Source organism: Mastacembelus armatus, chromosome 11, assembly GCF_900324485.2.
Source record: "Mastacembelus armatus chromosome 11, fMasArm1.2, whole genome shotgun sequence".
Lineage (NCBI taxonomy): Eukaryota > Metazoa > Chordata > Actinopteri > Synbranchiformes > Mastacembelidae > Mastacembelus > Mastacembelus armatus.
This window is the reverse complement of record NC_046643.1, coordinates 22,707,380-22,729,166: the sequence shown is the minus strand read 5'-3', so window position 1 is coordinate 22,729,166 and position 21,787 is coordinate 22,707,380. Positions and strand designations below refer to the sequence as shown.

At 44.7% G+C, this 21,787-nt stretch overlaps 3 protein-coding genes across 4 annotated transcripts; all 3 read right to left on the bottom strand.

The window, feature by feature from the left end:
* Positions 1–1,395: 1,395 nt before the first annotated feature.
* On the bottom strand, positions 1,396–9,406 carry lrp12 (low density lipoprotein receptor-related protein 12). The gene is made up of 11 exons (XM_026299993.2): positions 8,699–9,406; positions 7,956–8,012; positions 7,723–7,858; positions 6,175–6,377; positions 5,624–5,871; positions 4,958–5,107; positions 4,603–4,824; positions 4,087–4,353; positions 3,786–3,988; positions 3,550–3,682; positions 1,396–3,217 (listed from the first exon to the last, which is right to left on the bottom strand). Exons 1-11 carry the CDS (start codon positions 8,763–8,765, stop codon positions 2,303–2,305), a joined length of 2,601 nt encoding a protein of 866 aa, XP_026155778.1. The 5' UTR covers positions 8,766–9,406; the 3' UTR covers positions 1,396–2,302.
* Positions 9,407–11,469: 2,063 nt separating this feature from the next.
* Positions 11,470–13,856, bottom strand: ntaq1 (N-terminal glutamine amidase 1). Its single transcript, XM_026300033.1, has 6 exons — positions 13,768–13,856; positions 12,937–13,036; positions 12,768–12,818; positions 12,531–12,679; positions 11,991–12,115; positions 11,470–11,897 (listed from the first exon to the last, which is right to left on the bottom strand). Exons 1-6 carry the CDS (start codon positions 13,827–13,829, stop codon positions 11,749–11,751), a joined length of 636 nt encoding a protein of 211 aa, XP_026155818.1. The 5' UTR covers positions 13,830–13,856; the 3' UTR covers positions 11,470–11,748.
* A 944-nt stretch (positions 13,857–14,800) lies between these two features.
* Positions 14,801–21,175, bottom strand: bop1 (BOP1 ribosomal biogenesis factor). 2 transcript variants are annotated; one of them, XM_026299995.1, is made up of 16 exons: positions 20,870–21,175; positions 20,353–20,526; positions 20,159–20,233; positions 19,592–19,746; positions 19,376–19,493; positions 18,957–19,058; positions 18,659–18,871; positions 18,410–18,571; positions 18,130–18,210; positions 17,938–18,007; positions 16,708–16,840; positions 16,409–16,592; positions 15,686–15,977; positions 15,495–15,579; positions 15,229–15,336; positions 14,801–15,125 (listed from the first exon to the last, which is right to left on the bottom strand). In XM_026299995.1, exons 1-16 carry the CDS (start codon positions 20,978–20,980, stop codon positions 14,972–14,974), a joined length of 2,217 nt encoding a protein of 738 aa, XP_026155780.1. In that variant the 5' UTR covers positions 20,981–21,175; the 3' UTR covers positions 14,801–14,971. The 2 variants fall into 2 exon arrangements, with proteins under 2 accessions (XP_026155780.1, XP_026155781.1); XM_026299996.1 differs by having other exon boundaries at positions 20,365–20,526; positions 20,870–21,174.
* Positions 21,176–21,787: the final 612 nt, after the last annotated feature.

Here is a 21,787-nt window from a genome sequence, read left to right as displayed (position 1 = left end):
AGAGCCTCAGGTTGAGAAGCTCTGCAGGTCTGTAGTGTGTCCAGCAGAGGGAGGCACATCCATGTTCTGTTAACACCTAACACCAGGTTTCTCCATGAAAACACTGAACAGAGGCTGTGGTTCTCACTGAAGAAGGAAACTGCAAATAAAACCCTGAAACTGACAGAAACATAACGAATAAACAGAAGCGTCCAGACTGAAATGTGAACTTTAATCTTTAGTGCAGTTTAACAGGTTTTCACTTGACAGGCTCAAACAAAAACACCAAACAACTTGAATCATGCAGGTCAGAAAACAGCTACACAACAGCAACTCAACACTATAATAATAATAATAGGCATATTAATAATAATAAATATACACAGTCACACTCACCCAAGGTCTGAGTACCAAAAACTGTAACAAAGGTCATACATACAGACAGGTCCGTTTGAATGGCTTCAGGCTGGGGGGAGAGGAGCAGCAGTAGATTCAGTCTGGAGGAGTTCAGCCTTGTCACATTTGTTCCAAAATCAGAATTTAAAAGTTTACAATGCAGACCTCTGACTGTGGACCCTTCAGACTGGACTACATGATCCTGGTCTGGTTCTGATGCATCTTCTCCAACATAAAACTTCAGCTGAAACACTCCTGATCCAGACTGAAAAAAAACCTCCTCAAACTCTGAACTTTAGACACAAAGTCCCAGAATCAGACTCCTGCAGCATCTGTAGCTTATTTTGAATATGTGACCTCTAAGCTTTCACATACAGATGCATCAGTCGTTTAGGCTTCCAGGTCTTTACAAGTTTTCCTTGATTACTGGGGGCCTGCAAACTGTCACAGCTCTAGGCCCTCTGTGTTTTTGACAAGAAGCTGGTTCAGGACCGTGCCTTCCCTTCACGACCAGCCAGAGACCTGAACTGGCAGAAACATCCGGCACCAGGGAACCAAACAGGAAGCAGATTAAGAATGATCACTGAAATTGACTTTTGTGGTGTTGTGCTTTACTGTCGATATTAACTGAAATGTGCAAAAATGATAACCAGGACATGAATCAATCCTGTGACCTCACACTGCTGCTGAAGCACATGATTACTCAAAACTCAATAATCAGGTATATATGGTGCTCAGAAATGTAAACAGCCCTGGCACCACTTGAGAAACACTGGTCTTTTGTAAAAGATGACGCAGAAAGCTTTTTCTAAACAAGTGGCGACTGAATGTTTTTAGTGATTGCAGTTTTCATGATGATTTTAAAAAGGCAGATACTTGTTCTGCATGTCCAGTTACATTTTCCAAAACAACTGCCTATATTTCTCTAATTATACATTCATGAGCACAACTATATATACATGTAACTGTGTATATATATTCAGGATATATACACAGTTACATGTTACACAGTTACATGATACTGTGTATATATATTCAGGATATATACACAGTTACATGTTACACAGTTACATGATACTGTGTATATATATTCAGGATATATACACAGTTACATGCAGTGTTGTGCATCTCTATTGTCAGTATATGTTGCAGCAATGAAGGTTTATCTACTGACAATATCTTGCTCAGAAAAAAACATCTTTGATTTAAGACTGTTTGGTCGTTTAATCTTGAGTCTGTACTAAACGTAAAATGTTCTTCCAGAGGGAAGGCACCAAACATTCTGCATACTTCCATTATTTGTGTAACTGGTGCTTCGTAGCAGACCTTAACAGTCCTAAAAACCAGCAGGGGGACATGTGGGAATCTGACCAGGAGTCCTGGATCAGATCCATGTTTAATGTTCTCGTGGGAACCATCGGTTCTGCCAGGACTCAGTCGTACCAACAAGCAGGAAATCTTTGTTCAGGAAGTGGTACCACAAGCAGGAATATCCACCTGCAGGCAGGAGGGGAGCATCTTAACGGACGGACCAGGAAAACAACACAGGAGAGGCATCATGGTTGTACCAACATCAGAATCCAATATCCAATCAATGACATGACTCCTCTCGCTCTCTGATTGGTCCAGTCATCTCTGACACCACTAGATCCCATAACCTGCTAAGCGCTAACCTCTCGTCCAGGTAACGTGCTAACAGGTGTTAGATTATGGCTTAGATGTAGTTCAGATTAGAGTGTTAGCATTTGGCTAGCTGAAATTTGAGGTGTAGGGTCAGGTAGTATTAGTGTTAGACACCCAGTTAGCATGTTAGCTAACTGAGGTAAAGAAACGGCAGTTTACTCTGTTAGCAGAGCAGCATGATAGCTAACTGTGGGGATAACGGAAGTGTTAGCCTGTTAGCATGTTAGCCTGGCAGGTTAGCGTGTTAGCAGAGCAGCAGCAGCTCGTCGTCACTGCTCTCCATCTTGCCCGTGGCCTCCAGACATGCGTCAGGGATCTGCGCCGTGTGGACCATGCCACAGTGTTCACAAAGCCCATCCCGCCCTCCTTGACCACGGTTTCCACGGTGCTGGTGAAGGGCAAGGCCTGTGCTGGAGGTGAGGTGTGGCTCCAGCAGTGGTTGTCGTACATCACTGACAAATGAGGATGAGGAAGAAGAAGAATCAGAGTCGGACACAGGGATCAAAAGCTCCACATCGTCTTCTTCTTCTCTGCTTCCTTGTCGGTCGCCAACCTCGGCCCCACCCCTTCCTGTCTCCAGCTGGCGGAGTGGACTGTGACTGGTCCAGGTCTGGCTCTGCTGGTTCTGTGTGGTTCTGGTCAGGTTCCTGGCGAGGCGGTGCAGGTTCTGAGCCAGGCGCTGCAGAGTCGAGGTTGGTTGGGTCTGGAGCTCTGGAGTGTCATTGTGACATTCAGGATCTGGACTGGACATTACGAGAGTAACAGGACTGGAAGGGGGTGGCGTCGGGGTCACGGAGATCGTAGATGTAGTCACGGATACAACAGCCTCCACAGCAGTAGAAGGTGGGGTCTTTTGAGGGAGGGGCGCAACGGGCCCACCCACTGCACCCACGCCCCGCTCCCTCCCTCGCTCACCCTCTGTGTCTGTGTCATCCGAGTCTGGAGACAGAAGGTCTGAACCAGAACTCCCAGTGCTCCCAGTACCAGCACTGTCCTCCAGGTCAGCAGAAACCAGAGCCAAAGAACCGGACCGCCGAGACCTTGAGAAGGTGAAGAGCCGACGCCACAGGTTGCTATGACGACCCGAGGAAGGGAGTCTGAGCGAGGTGAAGCCAAGCTGAGAGCGAACAGCCAGACGAAGATTTTCCAGGACAGACGCCTTAAAGAGACAAATTAAAATAAAACCACCAAACATGTTTCTACTATTTGACTTCTTTAAATTCTGCACTTTATTAACCCCCTGGACTCTGGAGTTTAAGAGCTGAAAATGATGAAAATCCTCCTCTCCTCTCAGAGGTTAGCATAGCGCTGAGCGGGAGGCGAGGTTTATTCCTCAGTATCTGTTTTCATGATTGGGTTTGACATCACAACAAGGACAGTTTAAATACCCTGCTCTCTCAAGGTGGGACATCCAAATATGTAAATAACGTAAAAACAGTAGAGGAGGACCTCATTGTACCATCTCTTTATGGTTCTTACGTATATCAGTACCTGGCTCCCAGAGCACACTGGGAAATCCTCCACAGGTGGGATCAGTCCCTGGGCGATCAGCTGACCATAAGAGGGTGGGGCTTCCCTCCTCAGTAGCTCCGCCTCCACTCTGGAGAGTTGGGTTTCAAATGACCTGCAATGACCAATCACAGCACTTGAATCCCACAGTTCAAAGCAGTCAGTTATGGGTGACATTTAAGTTCTCTGAAAAGGCACAGGTGTCCCTCCAGCCTCACCTGCGTTCAAACATGCGCAGTGAATAGAGTTTGCAGGTGCAACCGAGGGCGATGACCAATAGGAGGCCACAGATGAGACTGCCGATGACAGCGGCAGTTATGACCCTGGTGGGAACAATGACGGGACAGCTCTCTTCATCGCTGCCATCACCACAGTCGTCCTGCGCGTCGCAAACCCACGACTCAAACACACAGCGGTTATTCTGCAGAGGTCAAAGTTCAAACACAGTAGGTAGTCTGCAGAGAGTTCTTGTACAACAAGAAATAAGAGAAGAATGAGAATGAGACAAGAAATTCATACCTTGCAGTGGAAGTTCCCAGGCTGGCAGAAAAAGCAGTTTTTCTCATCAGAACCATTGGGGCAACGGTTTTGGTAGTTGCAGCGATCCGATCGAGGGTAACAGGCTCCATTTCTGGAACAGGGGAACTCGTCCTCCTGACACGAAGAACAGTTCAGCTCGTCCCGACCATTAGGACAGTGCCAGTACCCGTCACAGCGCTGCTGCTCAGTGTAACAACCCCAGTTCCCCCCACAGGGAACCTCCCAGGGCAGGCAGAATCCATCCACCTTAAAATATGTAAAGAACCATAAGAGCAATGTGAACAAACCTGCCAATCTTGATCTAGGCTAATTTAGATTATTAGTATATTTAGAAATGCAACCTATACACCACAGTGACTTACATAAGTTCTTCCGTTCAACAATACTGTTTCTGCTAAAAGTGACTTATAGCCTGGAGAATATGGTAGTGGTTACCCATTATAAGACTAAAGAATTACAGAAACAGGACAATGAGGTTAAACAAATCAAACACACCTGGTAAGTGACGTTGAACCCTCTGGCAGCATTGATCTTATCGGCGTAGAAGTGGACTCGAAGCTGACCTGATGATGAAACCACAGCAACTGGAGCCCTGGAGTCAAAGGCAGTCAGCACTCTCAGGAGACGGCGAGGGTTTTCCTCCAGGCCATCATAGACCTTCACATAATCGCCGTAACCTGTGCCATCGAGTTTAAAGTCTGTAAACCTTAAAATAACCTGCAGGACAAGAATGAAGAGATTGGGTAGATGAACAAGTTATTTCACCTTCACTACGAGTTCAGAGAGCAACTGGTAGGAAAACATAATCAAGCCTATGAGTCATCTTTTTGTGTTGGGGGTTGAAGGTTACCTTCCTGTGGTCACCAGTGTCAATCAGCCAGGTGCAGTTACTTCCTGGAGGGTAGAAGTCTGGGTAGTTTGGGGAGCTGAAGGAGCCATAGAAGTTCCTCAACCATTCTCCACAAGTAGGAACATCACAGTCAATCTCGTCACCCAGATCCTGGAAAACACAAAGTTACAGAGGGAGATCTCCAGCTAACAGGATATCACACTGCTCAGCCTCTCTGAGAAAGTCTGCCAAGGTGCTGGAACCTCAGACTCAGAAGGACTGATGTGGATTCTGTCTCTCCTTATGTGTTTTTGCAGACTTAGAGAAGCGTTATGATCCAGTGACAGTGACGTCTGTTGCCAGACTCTTGGCAAAAAGTGTTCTCAGAGTTTCGCTCCACCACACTTGTCTTGTTTTGTTTCAATTTTAATGAACAAAATATTTGCAAGTGTGAAGCATCAGGGATCAGAGACAACAATTCAAGGACTGAAGCTATGGACCCGGTAGCACACCCCCACTAAAAGAGTGTTTAGTATCTTGAGGCCTTGTGCAACTGAATATTTGTACAATCCACTGATTTCCCTTAAACATGTAAAAATATGACAAATTATTACATCACTTAGTTGAGCCAGGATAAGTAGGATTAAATCAGTGCTGGACCACATGAAAATGACTGAACTGGTTTACCTGGCAGTCAATGCTGCCATCACAACGCAGGCTGTGCGGAAGGCAGGTGTAGATCCGGGTATATCGGGACAAGCAGGGGAACTGGTTCAAACTGCAGGGCTGAAAGGAGAAGGGCGAGTCTACACAAAGCTCCTCATCTGAATTGTCACCACACTCGTCCATGGAGTTACAACGCCACCAGTCTGGGATGCACTTCCCATTAGAGCAGTGGAACTGGTCCACATCACAGCTGGACACCTCTGGCTTACCTAAGAGGTATTATTGGTTATTATTAGTTATCAATAAACTTCTTCCAGACATCTGTGATAAAAGTTCATTGACATTCTGTGGGATCTCGCTAGTCTTTAACAGAAAACTGCTCACATTTCATGGATCAGGATTTACATCAGCCTCTAATCCACATTTTACCATCATTTTATTCTGAAAACACTGGTTATGTGCTTTGTTTATGTTTATGTGTTTGATTCAAACTAATCCATTCTGTATAGCAAAAACTAGTTTTAACGTGTTGATCATGTTGCCCAAATTATGCCATGTGGTGAAATCCTCACCCGTAATGTAGGACAGCCTGAAGCCCTTTCCTGTCAAACTCTCATCAGAGTGAAAGTGGATCCAGACGTGGTCCTGGGTGGAGATGTATGGTGGTGGCAGAGAAGAACCACAAACCCGCAGCCCATCTAGGCTCCTATAGCTACTGATGGACATCCAGTCTGAAGAGCACCGATGGGAACCCTGCAGGTCAAAGTCCTGGAAACTACAGAAGGAGAAAAAGGAACACTGATTATGCCACAATAAATTTTCCAAAAACCCTATGCTGGTTCTAAACCCTGTAACCTCTTCTCAGACTGGTTCTGAAGCCTGAGTTTGCCTCTTTTGTTAAATTACATCGGTTAAGGTGTGTGTAGGTGTGTGTGTGTGTGTATCTTTTGCTGTCAGTGACCAGTGTAATTCTTTCTGCTGACACATTCTTATGGAACCAGGGTTAGGTTACTGCTTTAGGTTTACAACATGAGCCCAGCGTTGGATGTTTTCACTCTTCAGAGTGTTTAGGAAGCACAAAAAGTAAAACTATTTTTTGTACATATCATCCATGTGATGTGTAAATTATGTAACGACTAGTGTTGTCAAAATTATTACATTTTCAGTACATTTTGAATATTTGAAACAGTATTTTTTCCCCCACATTATCACTACATCGATATTAGCTGCACGTTTCTCCCTCGGACCACAGGTTCCACACACTCAATGCTGCAGTGCCTACATAGCCCCGCATCCTGTCACTCAGACACATACCTGTCCTCTCGTCTCTCTACTATACAATATGTAATTAATAAAATCCATCCATCCATCTTCTATATCCATGTTTTTTCCTTAGCCAGGGTCCCAGGGATCTGCTGGAGCCTATCCCAGCTCTCTCTGGGTGAAAGGCAGGGGTCCACCCTGGACAGGTCCCCAGTCCATCACAGGGCCACATAGAGACAAACAACCTCACACACTCACACTCACTCCTATGGGCAATTTAGAGTCACCAATCAACCTGACATACATGTTTTTGGACTGTGGGAGGAAACCAGAGTACCTGGAGAAAACCCACGCAAGCACAGGGAGAACATGCAGACTCCACACAGAAAGGCCCCTGATGGGTTTCAAACCAGGAACCTTCTTGATGTGAGGCAACAGTAATTAATATAATATAATGTATACTTATATATCCTGATATATAATACAATATGCAAAATTGCATATGATATAATCTACTTTTTGTGAGGGTTTTAGCTACTTTCTATTGAAACAGTTAATGTTTACTGCAGTCACTCTGCTGTCTCTACTAGCCAAAAAAGGAGTAATACCTTGTTGTCATGACATTAATCTTCCAACAAAAAATTAAGTTTATGCCCTCGATATTGTCTCGAAGTTTCCCGGTGGTATTGAAAATTGTACCAAATACCAGCCTCTTTTTTAAGGTACTGACTGTACCAACGTTACTGAACAAATTCAGTACTGTGACATCCCTCATAAGAACATGACTATGTGTCCTAAGAGCAACTTGTTTAGCTACTTCTGGTGCTGTAACAGTAAAAACAGCCCATATGTGCTACCTGATGGTAATGGTGTCTCCAGGTCGAGCTCTGATGTTCCAGCTGCAGTTCAGTCTGGCTGGATACTGGAACGGCCAACCAGGGCTGGTGATGATGCCGCTGGACGCCCGCAGGAGCTCAGCCACATCTCCGCATGCTGGACATACAAACACACACGGCCTGTTAGCACACTGTACATGTTTAGTTTGGGCTGACGTGTTTCTGATGTGTTATCAGTGTGGCTCTGACCTTACCGTTAGAAATTCCTGACACATAGACGTTGTCGCTCCTCTGAGAAGCAGTGGTGCATTCTGCAATATGAGTCCACAAATGGTTTATAGGATGAAGCAAGAAGCACTTAAAGAGAAGGTATTTAAATTCATTTAAATTCATAAAATAGACACACACAAACACCCAGCTGTGTTTTTTAGTGAAGGTAATGCCTCATCTGAAATAAACCTCCTGAGGACATTATGATGTTTTAATGAAATATCACCTCACATTGAGCTGCAGGGAAAATAAGCAGTGGAGCTTCATCAGGACTCTAAACTCTCATCAGTAAGTGCACCAGCATTAGCAGCTAACCCTATACCCAACAGGTTATTGAAGCTAGGAGCTGTTTTATTTACTAGGCTATTGGAGTTGGGAAAATCCTGAATTCAGACAGATGGGATAGCTTTCTATAATGTCCCTGAGGGAAACCCTCCTGTGTGAAAAGGTTCAAAAATGACAAAGACTGTAGCAGCCCAGCAGCTGCAACCGTAAACTGCATTATCTATGTGTGTAAACTGCTAAACATCACACAAACAAGACAGATTTCAAATGTCCAACTGTAAGACAGTTATCAGTAGTTACCAATGGAGTTCATCAGTGTTACCTTAATTATCACACATAAGGAAACTGTTCAGTTGTTGTGATATGTAACAAAAAAATCAGCGAATTGTCACACTCGAGAAGCTGGAACTGACATATCTTATTTTCCATTCAGGGAACTCACCTGACAGTACGAACAGGTAGATGACCCAAGCTGAGCGGCTCCGCCTGCAGCCTGATCTGAGGGCCATAATGACCCTGACGTCTCCACCGGGCTCACTGTGATGATGATGGTGGTGATGAAGGTCAGCGCAGTGACAGCTTCATGGCAGCCACAAATCAAATCTCTGAAATCAGTCTCAGGTCTCAGCAACAAACGCAGCGTTACTGATTTGCCAGATGAGTTAGCGTCACTGTGCTAACGGAGCTAACTAAGCTAACCTGCTGATGGAAACAAAGACAGAGAGCTAGCAGCTGTTAGCTCTGATTAGCCGTCAGCCCTGAACCACTAAAGCAACATGTCGTCAGTTTCTGCTGTTTGAAGGAAAAGCCACGTGTATTAAAATAACAACACAACTACTACAACAGCTAACGGATAAATAAACAGAAGGTAGCTCCCAGGCTAACCGCTACTGCCATAGAGATAAATGAGGCAGAAGCTAACAACACTGAGAGCCGCTAACGGAGCTCAGAGCTAGCTAGTCCGCTCTCCTCCACAACACCTGAGACATACAGCCCGGCTCCGAACAACTAACCGGATTAGTGAGAGAAAACCCACGTTAATGAACACAATCAGGGAGGGATTAGCCCGCTCTGATGACGCTGTTAGCGGCTAGCAATTAGCAGTTAGCTTGTCGAGCTGAACAACAACAGTCCGGCAGCGGTGAGCGGCTAAGCCCCGCCCTCCATGCGACGTAACGAACATATGTTCAGATTCTGTTTTCCCACACACAGTAAATAAAGTGTTTATAAATAATGATCACACTTTGGGTCTTTATCTGAAAACCAACCAAATTAACAAGGTTTCCTGATCCATCAATTAGCGGATTAACAGAAAATGAATCAACTATTTTGATAAGTAATCACTGACTGCTGGTTTATATTACTGAATGTTTACCTACAGAACGACAACACGAAAAAGATATATTTTAAAACCTTCAGAAACGGTGTTGATATAAAATCATTTATGATTATTTCCTATAACTTCACCAGACCAATTAATGAAAATGTTAAAAAGAAAATTATATTGACACAAGCACAATACAGCTTAACACTATGTCTTGTTTTTATTTCTACTTGTGTGAAACAGAAAGGATGTGACGTCCTGCCAAATAACTACGACTGATATTATTATTACAAAGTGTTTTCCACAGTAGTAATGTGTTATATGTAGTTTTTAGATGTCCATGTGAACAGCAGCTGCAGCTTCACTCTCAGCTGTTGTTCCCTTTGTTTCGACTCAACAACCCCCCAGCACACAGACCGTCCATCTGCTGCTGTTTGGTCGACCCCTCGCCCTCCTGTGCAGGCACAGCAGTGTGTGGCTGTCAGGGTACCGCACCACACTTCGTGTTCATTAGCTTTAGATCAGTGGTCACATTTTCCACTGAATGTTTACAGAAATGAACACACCATCGAGTTTTGTGTACAGGTGGCATCAGACAGATAAAACACAGGTAAGAGACAGCCCTGACTAAGTACCTGAAGAGGGAACTTTACAGACATTCTGCCTCTGATCTGCCCTTATCAGGGATGACATTTGGGAAGCAGCAATCCTCTCTCAGGATTTGCATCAGACTGGACAAACAGAAACTTCTGGTCTCCAGCTGCTGCTACTTCCAATGACATTTGAACAACTGCTGCTGCAGCTTACTTAAATCATTGACCCAATAATCTAAAGCTGTGCAGGCATACCGCTGTATGCCACCTAGTCCAGGTTCTGGTCCAGTGTCTGGGTGAAGGATGATGAAGCAGGTCATAAATCTAAAATCCATCTTTGAACAGTAAGATTAACATGTGACTCCAACACACTGCAGGACGAACAGTTTTAATTCAGTTTTTATTCATGTCGAAGTCCATATTTTCACTGTTTTATGTTAAGTGACATCTAAGGGAAACTAGTGACAATGTTTAAATTAGAGAATAAAACTAAACTAAGATCCAGGCAGACCTGAAACATGAGCAGACTGAAGCACCAGAAGAACCAGAAAAACATGTTAAGAGTTTGATTTAGTGCAGCTATGTGATTTACAGTGTTGTGAAAAAGTGTTGGCCCCCTTCCTGTTTCTTATTTTTTTGCATGATTGTCACACTTTAATGTTTCAGATCAAACAAATTTAAATATTAGATAACACAAGTAAACACATCATGCAGTTTTTAAATGAAGGTTTTTATTAAGGGAAAACAAAATCTAAAACTATATGGCCCTGTGTGAAAAAGTGTTTGCAGCAGGACAATGATCCAAAACACACCAGCAAGTCCACCTCTGAATGGCTGAAAAAAAACAAAATGAAGACTTTGGAGTGGCCTGAATCCGATTGAGATGCTGAGGCATGACCTGAAAAAGGTGGTTCATGCTCAAAAACCCTCCAATGCGGCTGAATTACAATTCTGCAAAGACGAGTGGGCCAAAATTCCTCCACAGCGCTGGAACAGACTCATTGCAAGTTATCGCAAACACTTGATTGCAGTTGTTGCTGCTAAGGGTGGTCCAACCAGTTATAAGGTTTAGGGGGCAAACACTTTTTCACTCAGGGCCATGTAGTTTTGGATTTTGTTTTCCCTTAATGATAAAAACCTTCATTTAAAAACTGCATTATGTCTTTACTTATCTTAGACTAATATTTAAATTTGTTTGATGATCTGAAACAAAGTGTGACAAACATGCAAAAAAAAAAAAAAAGATTTGGAATGAAAAATGAGCTAAACAGACCAGATCATCATCAGACGCCGACAGACATCTGCACACAAACATTTAATGAAGCCAAGTTGAAAGAGACACAAAACAAATTTATAACAACTACAAAAATATAAAAGAATGACCACAGATGCATGAAACAGTAAAAGTGAAGATGAGTGGTTTTCAGTTTGCACAGGGTCTGCAAGTCCTGTCAGGCCTCACACAGACCCAGAGGCCTTCTGTTAGCTGGCAGACAAAAACTGCACACCTCGGAAGAAAATCCACCTGGAGCTGAGAAAGTGGGGACCTGTCTGCTTCAGTCTGACGCCGAACAGCTACGGCGAAGCGGCTGCTGCTACTGACGCTGATGGAGACAATGAAGAGTGTCCAATGTATCTCTGCAGGAAGTGGTCCAGGCTGAAGACCGTCCCCCAGCCCACAGCAGGGTCCATACTGATGAAGTCATCCAGGTTCATCTGACACTCTGGGGGGAAACGCACCACAGCATGATGTCATCATGAGGTCACATGGTATACATTATCAGACATGATAAGATTAACAGGAGGTGTCATGTGACCTGCAGTGTGTATGGGGGGGTAGTGTGGGGGTGGCATCCTCCAAGAACCATCAGAGTTCTTCATGTGAGAACGATCCGAAGCGAAGTTCAACAGGAAGCTGTCAGCAGGTACAACACGCAACTTCCTGTTAGAGGAGACAGGTAGACTTCACTGTGATGTCACATCCTCCACAGACACTCAGGTGTTCTGAGGTTTTATTCCGGAAACAGACCAGAGCCACAGTGTGTGTTTGTGCAATGACTGACACAGTATTGAACAGCAGGCAGCGTCATGTTTGTGGAGCATAATTAAGTTTTATTGACTCAACTTTTGTTATTTTAACTAAACTATAACAACTCAATTATAACTAAACCATAAAAAAGTACAAATATTAGGTTTTACTGTCACTGTGGTTACTAAACCTGACTGTTCACTGCAGAGAACACCTGTTCTCTATTTAAGACCTTTATTTTATCGCTTAGCTTAGGACCTCCACCTGTTGCTCCAACATTTACATTTCTTAGATTCGACATGTTACCTGCAGTGTTCAGGTGTGTTACCTGTGGTACTCAGGCTTGATGTTGCGGTCTGAGCGGAGGGCCTGGGCAGCGTACAGTTTCAGGCTGCAGGGAAATGACAGTTCAGAGTCCAAATCATAAACCAGAGAGTCCGACTGGTGGCCCACCTGCATCAGGATGACGTGGTAGTCCTGAAACACATGATGATGTCACAGGTGATGTCATCATCATTATCAACATAACATCACTAATTCTATGGACCACAGTCACATCACCGACCCAGATCACCGGCTGCTTGTCACGTCCGGACTTCTGCTTCCACAGAGGAACCTGAGGGAGAACAAACGCAGAGTATCTCTGAATGTGATTTTTACCACCTGCCAGGTGTGTCAAAGACACAGATGTTTGATAGAGCCTGACAGATGTTCCAGCAGTGTCATGTTCTCACCATTCTGTTCTCATTGGAGATGAAAACCACAGACATCTGTTCCAGCTGTGCAGTTCTCTCCATTCGGACGAACTCACAAAGTTTCCAGACATTTTCTTCACTGTGGGATAAGAAACATAAACAAATGAATCAACAGAAAATTAAGTGGAAAAAAAATTGATAATGATTGATCATGTCACTGATTTATTGATCAAACCTCCTTGCGTGTGCACTGGAAAGCGAATTTCTGTTTTAAATCAACAGATGATTAATTACAAAAAACATAGCAAGTGTGGTGTGTTGATCCATTTACTGTATGATCAGAGACAGCAGTAATATTCTTCCTGTTTATAAAACATGTAGCAGACAGTCTATAAAATTTGTATCGTTATTTGTGTCTTAGCTTCAGTCTTATTGATCTGTTCATGCCAACAATTATCAATAAAATCAGCTGACACTGGTTCATGAGTGAACACAGGGAGGATAATGAGGCTGTGGGAGGAAAGAACAAGACGCTCGTCTTCAAATGATGGAACAGCAGCTCAGTCTGCAGACTCTCCAGGTGGAGAGGGAACGCAAAGACACCTATGGGTGCAACAACAACAGGTGCTGTCTGCGCCAACAATGTTAGCCTCAGCCACAGGGTGTGAGGCTGCTCCAACATCACATCACATTTACCTGGAGAGTTTTTACCTGCACAGGTTCGTTTCACAGGAAACTACACACATTTCAGAACATCTGGAGACTGAGGTGAAACACCTGTGTTGTAGACTTACACTGAGACTGTGGAGCAGATTGTGCAGTATATAGTGTAGTTTTTCGGTGTGTATATTGCAGCATCGCAGTATTTACCAGTAACAGCTAGTGTAAACGCAGTTCTCGCGGACCGGTATGATTCTGTCTTCTCGCTTCATGTTGAGGTGTTACACTAAAAATGCTCCGCCGGACGTAAGCGTCATGACGTCACGTCCCCTAAAGACTGCTCCCTACAGCATTTACACTAAATAGTGTTGGATCAATAAAATAAATGTTCACTCGGTTATGAGCCCTAACCACCAATTACTAACCAGCTGCGGCGCGTTGCACTGTGGGATTGTTAGCAGAGCGTACCTGCCAGGTGCACGTTTTGTTAATGCACCCTCATTTAGACACTACTACAAAACTGTGACATCACTTAGACATATAAACAAAGATGTGGCGTTGAAGTGAAGCGTTAGCTCCTAAAGCAGAACTGTGTTTTGTTGTTTCTCTGACGGGCTGCTTACATGCAGGACAATCTTGCAAAGTCAGTGCAGTAAGTTTGGTCTAAGTTGAAGCTGCACAGCCCTCCCATGCACCGCACACTCTATACGAATATGTATTTAAATAAACTGTAAATGAGCATAAAGTATAAAAGGTTTATTTAATCAGAAATGTAACTAAAAAATAATCATACTGCTTCCCAACATTTTGGACATTTATCATTAGTGTTACAATCTACACAAAGTTTTTTGGAACAAAAATCGACATTTTTAATGTAACTGAATGCCCAACACTCGACAGGAGGCTCAACACTGTGTGTCCAACAAGGCGGCCGCCAATTATAACCAATGCTGTTGGCCTCGCTCCAAGAGCGCACCAAGAAAACCGGCGAGTCTGACAGAGACACAAAAAGCTTCAATCAGAACCGGGCTGAAAGGAGCCGCATTAATGCCAGTGGTAGGATGATCATTTTAAAGATGTCAAAGCCAGAGGCCGTAACACTCGACTTCATGCTTGAACAGTGAGAAAATATCATGTGCATCATCTCAACATTGACCAAATGTCTACAGGCCTCTGACAGATATTTATCACAGAAACTGTGTGGTCTCAATCACCATGGCAACAACAAACAAGAACGACCAGATTAAAAATTAAGAGTTTAATTAAAAACAAACAAAGAAAAAAATGAAAACAGTCTCATGGCATAGCATCCCTATTTACTTAGTTTCTACAGCAGCCTGTGGTAACCTAGCAACATCTCTGACTGGTTTCCAGGTTAGAACAGGCATGGTTGGTGGGTCGCCAGGGGCGGTTGCTAGGTGAAGAGGCGGATGGTGGCATCAGCTCCAGAGGAGAAGATCCAAGGCTGTGTGGGGTGAAAGGTCACATCCAGAACACCGAGGTCATGACTGATCACATGACCTCTGAGGACCTTCACTGGGACAATCAACGGGTTCTGCAGCAGGTCGCTGGGGGGAGGGGTTGTTCACGTATTAATACTGTGTCCTGATGTGTATTCATGTATGTTACTGTGTCCTGATGTGTATTAATGTGTATATTTGTGTTTATTACTTGTAAACTGTCCCATGACAGACGATCACTGAACCATCATCGGATGCTGAAGCAAACAGTGGGTAAACTCTGTGATAGGCCACTCCCCTTACCGCCTTCTTATGGTGTCTGCAGGAAGTGATTAATATTATCATTACAATCACTGTGATCAATAAGACCAATTCAATCAATACAGTGAATATGAACCTATGATCAATACTGCAGCAGGAAAAATCCAAACTTAATCAACGGTCTAACCTACTGTTTGTACAGGGGCAGGTACGTACCTCAGCATCTTGTACGGTTTGGTTGACAGGTCGAGGTCAAACCAACTCAGCCTGCAATCGTAACTCCCACAGATCACATGGTCACCTGCAGGCACAGAGACAGGTGAGTCAGACTCCAGACCTTTGCACTAAAGTCACTCTGTTCTAGATAAAAAGGCTTCATGGTGGCAGGTCTGGTCTGGTGTGGTTACCCCCTGGGTGGACGGCCATGCTGGAGATCCACTTGGAGTTGGCCTGTAGTTTCTTGGTCATTTCCTGTTTGATCAGGTTGTAGATCCGGACAGAGCGTTGCGTGGCCACGAAGAAGTAGGGCCTGACTGGGTGGAAGGATACGCACTGAACCAGACCTTTGTTTCTTCTGAAGGGGTTCTGGCTCCGCCTCCGGCTCACCTGGTGGATGAACACCTGGAGGTGGCTCGAGTGATCCGGCATAACGGACGCCAGGTAGTCTCCTTTGGCGTGCCACGCCACCTGGTGGACAGCCTGAGGGATCAACACTGATTTGTTAGTTCAGCCCAGGTATCGGTCTGGTCTCTATAATCGATCGTGTGTGCACTAGGGACGGGAAGATTAACCTGTTCAATTGACGATTCATCAATTATTACGTGCTTGCATCAATAAATTAGACCTACTTTACAGTGAGGATCTAGGGCCAAGAGCAGTTATTATGCAAGTATTGCAGGTTTTTTCAGGCGCTGCTGGCTAACAATTCCATTCACTCAAAGATGATAACTTCAGCCACATCGTATTGTACTGGATTGCACTGCGTTGAATCACACTGTGATCGGGGTGTCAGGTATCATATCACATCGGTAGCTGCTGCAGATGCATCTTTAATGTGTTTAATGAGATTTGTATTGTATGATCCTCAACAGAGATGCCTAAACCTTTTGTGTACGAGTGCCTGTTCTCACTTTGGGGTGTTGGATTTTGAGGCGGATCCCCTGGTTTAGCTCATCCCCTTCAGCCTCAACCCACGTCACTGACGCTGCCCCCTCTACTGACTCCGCCTCCTGCTGACCAAAGAGGAGTCGCTCTGATGACGAGATAACCTGTCTGTCTGCCAGACAGGGAGACAGGATCAACACAACCGAGTCCCTGAAACATAGAGAACGAGAGAGAGACCAGTAGACAGGTAAATAAACAAACAGCCTTGTAAAGAAATACATAAATGGAGACAGGTAACTAAATAGTTAATAGTTAGTATACTTACAGGGCAACAGCCAGCAGGCAAAAAGACGGGTTTGGGTTCCAGGCAACGCTCTTCACAACCCCACCCACCTGGACTGTCTTCATACAGCGAGACGAACACACCTCCCAGAACCTGACCGAGCCGTCATCACTGCCTAAGTACAGGAACAAAATGTCACAGGTCAGCAGTCTGGTTTCTCTGCCTACTGCTGTTTGAATATCACACCTGCAGACTCAGATGCCTGAACTACCTTCCCCTAGTTTGTCATCCTCACAAAACAAATATAACCTGTCTAGCATCCTAGCAGTCAGCAGCATTACAGGTAGGGTTGGGTCACATGGAAAAAAACAATGAATATAATGAATTTTTTTCATATTGGTTGATATATACTCATCCAGTTAATGGTACCTTTTAAGTGACGTAAAAATATAAGGATTATTTTGGTTTAAATATTTTTATATTTTCTTTTACAATTTGAACATGGCAAACACAGTATTTTATAAAACGGTGTTTCAAAAAAATAAAACATATATAATAAACTAAAACACATTCAATTTGATGAACTCCAAATAAATAAAACAAAATCTTATTTCTTATATCTTGAATCTACAACTAAAATGTTAAAAACTTTCACTTTTTACACAAGATCAGAAACTAAGTGTCACTCTTGTTTTAAGGGACCACCAACACCTGCCTGGGTCTGGGACTGTGGTAAAAAAGGTTAGTGGCATTAGTTGTTTTTAGCAGAACATTTGTATATTCTTGTCAAATATACGTGTATGTTTCACAGTGCATGCTACTTTTCTTCTTCTTGTCCGAAAAAGTCATCAGACCCTTGCTTTCAACATTGCTCTCGTCTTTTGAGCCCTGGGCTGACTCTTTTGGTGTTTTCATCGTTAAGGTTGTGAACATTTTATGTTCATCTTCTCTTTAATCAGGCTCCTGACACAGTGGCTTACACAGCAACAGCAGCCTAAATATCAGCACGTGAGCTGCTACTCCACGCTCTGTGCGTCAACCTCACTGACCTGCTCTATCTCTCTTCCAGCCACATGATTGGTTCAGCGTAGCACTATTTTCATTATCATTGGCTGTTTGTGCTTTCTGTCAAACCAATAACAGAATGAGTTCTATCGTTGTCTTAAATTTCTATGGAAGAAAGTTCATACCACAATAATTATTTCTATCATTTTATCACCCAGTCCTGGTTACAGCTATTACAGAGAATGTTGTGACTCACAGCTGAGTTACCTGAAGCAAGCCACTGTCCTGACGGAGACACGCTGATGGACCGAACCAGACTGCTGTGACCACGATACACCTGAACATAGATACAGGTGACACACAAGTACACCATGTTAGCGAGGAGTCATCTGTCAGCTGACTGTGTGTGCAGGGCCAGTGTAAACCCTCACGGTGAGGACATTTTTGTGATGTGTGTACCAGAGACTGTGTGGTCGGAAACGGCTGCAGGTCTTTGGGTTTGGGAAGTTTTGGGATCAGATCCTCTGGATTCACATTCACCTGCAGAGGCACAAACCAACAGGTAAAGATCAGCTGCATTTCCTCAGACATTCCTGTGCTGTGATTGGCTGCAGGCATTATCCTCCTTGCACCCAAAAGAACTTGTGTGACAGAGCGTCACTAACGTCAAGAGATATTTTCTTTTTTATTCCAGATGTGAGACACCTGCTGGGTAGAGGAGAAATCTGGTGGTAATTACCCTCAACTTCCTCTGTCGGGGACACAGGTAAAGGTCGAGGCACCTCTCAAATCTCTCGTGGATAAAACGAGGAAACGCAGGAACCTGACGGAGACTCGAGAACTTCATGGGAACAAATGGCAGTTTCCTGTCTGATGGATCCTGCTGCTCCCACAGAGCTCGCTGCAGAGTGAAGCAGGCAAGTGTGAAATCTATTTTATAAGCATGTATGAACATATAAACAGGTAAACTCTTCACCACATGTTGTACCTCCTCGTCAGTGAACAGGTACTCAGGTGGGGGGTTGTAGGACTCCTGGTGACCAGGTAGAGAGATTTTGGGGGCAGGCAGGTGCATCCTGTGTTTAGCCAGAATGGAAGAGTCCTCACTGGCCCAGAGGTTGTAGTAACGCCCTCTACTGTCATCCTCCACCCGTCGAGGTTTGATCCAACCCATCTTTATAGCATGGACCAGTTTAGACACCTGCAGACAGGTAAGCCAGGAGGAGACAGGTGAGGAGTCTGTAGAGTTTTTACCATGACAAAGTTGCAGGGAGTTTGTATTTTACCTTCTCCTTCTCGATCAGAGACGGGATGAAGCTGCGTTTGTCTGCAGGTCTGTTGGTGACTGGGTGGAGCATCACATCTTTACTGAAGAAATCCACCGAGGGCTGAGCAGGAGGAAGATGAAGAGGAGGTATAAGAGTCACTAACAGGTGTGGTTCAGATGAATATTTGATACCACAGAAAAAAAACAAAAGATACATAAGCAAAAATCTGTTCATCGTACTCGACAACATAAACTTTGTCATGCAGCTGCATTTAAAGTCTGACATTAAACCAGGTGAGCAGGTGTCCAGGTGTGCCCCTCCCATTCAGCAGACTTGATTAGTGGTATAACTCAGAACCTGGACAGAGGACTCCAAGAACGTGTTTAAAGACATACACACAGGTAGGGAGGAGCCTCTCCTCTGTCGCCTGAGCATACCTGGTACTCATTGAAGTTGACATCTCCAAACTGTCCTCTCTGCAGACGATTCACCAGCTCTACCTGCTCGTCTGACAACACGATGTCATTTCCTGTCTGCTTGTCATGGATGGTTCTCCTGCGGAGAGAATGCGGTTAGCTGGGAACTGGAGGTTAGCATGGTTAGCGGCCCCTATCACATGAGTAGGGGAAGTAGCATCATGCTAGTTGGCTCACCAGTAGTCTGGGTTTTCCATTTTGTCCAAGAAGTCGTCCAGTTCATCCTTGTTCCTGATTGGCTTGTAGATCTTCTTCCCGTCCAGGTCATAGCCAATGTGAGGGAAGTCTTTGTACCACTCCATGGGAATGTTCCCCACCGTGTTCCTGATGTCCTGCACAACAATGAGGAGGTCAAAGTACTGCAGAAGATTGCTAGAATGCTAGAAACCCAAACACATCAAGAACCCCAAAGACCACTGACAGAACCTGACAGAAGTTTTTATAAGCCCTGACAACATGCCAGAACCTTAGTGAACCCAAGAAGAAATTAGACAATCCTGAAGAATATTGTAGACCACAGCAGAGACCATTAGAGAACCCTTAAGAACATTAGAGAAGTTGAAAGAACAGCAGACGCTCAGAAAGAGGTTTTAAAAATCTGACAGAACATTTAGAGGAATGGCAGAATCTTAGAACTTTAGGCTCATCCAGCAGACCATCACAGTCTGCAAAGATGACTGACTCAGAAAACCCACAAAAACCTGAAGAACCTACAGGTTCTCTGATCTTAAAAAACATTTTCACCTCCTCGTCTGAAGAGTCATGCTCATATTCGTCTTTTTTTGTTTCTTCTTCCACTGCTCCCTTCTTCTTCTCTGTCTGTAGGGCAAAAGAACACAGGTGACGTTCTAAAGGAGAACACTGGAAACAGCAGCAGGTTTAAAACAGGTGAATCACCACCAGCCAATCAGCTGTCACACTGACAGGTCAAACTCTATCTGAGACCGCACCGACTCTGCTTCCACATTGTCGTCCTCATGTGATCCCTGCTCTTCGTCATCCTCGCTGTCACTCCCAGAATCCTCCAGTCCTGAGTACACGCTGTCCTCGCTGTCTGACAGGTCCTCATCCTCCAGCTCTTCCACAGCAGGTTTACTGTTGAAGACGAAGATCTGAAGATGGAACAAACTCTTGAAATCAGTTAAAGACATACCAGCCTGCAGGATTTAGCAGTGCGTATATTTTTCAACCCTGTGGCCGCTGAAATGTAAACAGTTTAATATTCGTGACTGACTGAGGGTCTTTTTTCTCCCCACAAATGTCTCAGGGCTCAGTCCAGCAGGAGCTCAGATCCGATCACATGTTTGTTTCCAGGAGCAGTGCCCTGGACCCGTTCAGGACCGTCACTGCCATTACCGTTTAATTTTGTTAATCGCCAGGCAGCATGCTAACAGCTAGCCGCCCGGACCGCTCCAGTTCTCCCAGTAAACCCAGTGCTCCTCCTGTCTGTCTCACCTGTTCCTGCTCCTCCTCATCTTTGCTTCTCTTCTTCGGTGTTTTCTCTCCACATTTCTTCATCTTTCCTCTCTGTTCGGGGCTCCGCACGTTCCCCCTGCTCTCCGCCATTAAACCACGTGGGAACTTGCGAGGTCAGAGTTCACACGTCACGTCCGCGGCATTTACCGCTGGCGCCACCTTCCGGTCATCCCCTCCAGGGGCAGCCTGACATGCGCAGGTGTGAGCACCAGCCAGGTGCCGCTCCTGCCCCCGCCCGCACCATCTCCGTTTGGGTTCTGAAAACCTAAACCTGAAGCTGATTAAGCGGACCCAGCTGCAGGAACAGGAACAGGAACAGGAACAGGAAGTAGTTTCACACTGAAAACACATTGAACCTGAAAGAGACACAGCTGGTCTCTGCTGATGCCTCACAGTGTCCTTAGTGTCCTCAGTGTCCTCTCAGTGGTCTCACAGTGTCCTCTAATCTCATGTTGTCCATCCATCATCTAGACCCCCTTAGTCCTAACCAGGGTCTCAGGGATCTGCTGGAGCCTATCCCAGCTCTCTTTGGGTGAAAGGCAGGGGTCCACCCTGGACAGGTCCCCAGTCCATCACAGGGCCACATAGAGACAAACAACCTCACACACTCACACTCACTCCTATGGGCAATTTAGAGTCACCAATCAACCTGACATACATGTTTTTGGACTGTGGGAGGAAACCAGAGGACCTGGAGAAAACCCACACAAGCACAGGGAGAACATGCAGACTCCACACAGAAAGGCCCCTGATGGGTTTCAAACACTCTTTTTTCTCTGATTTATCACAAATTTTTTCATAATGACGAACCTTTATTTTCATGTTACTGTCAGACACTGTAGTTATTCAGCCAGAATTAGCCCAGTTAAAATTAGACAGGAACTAGGCGACTCCTCT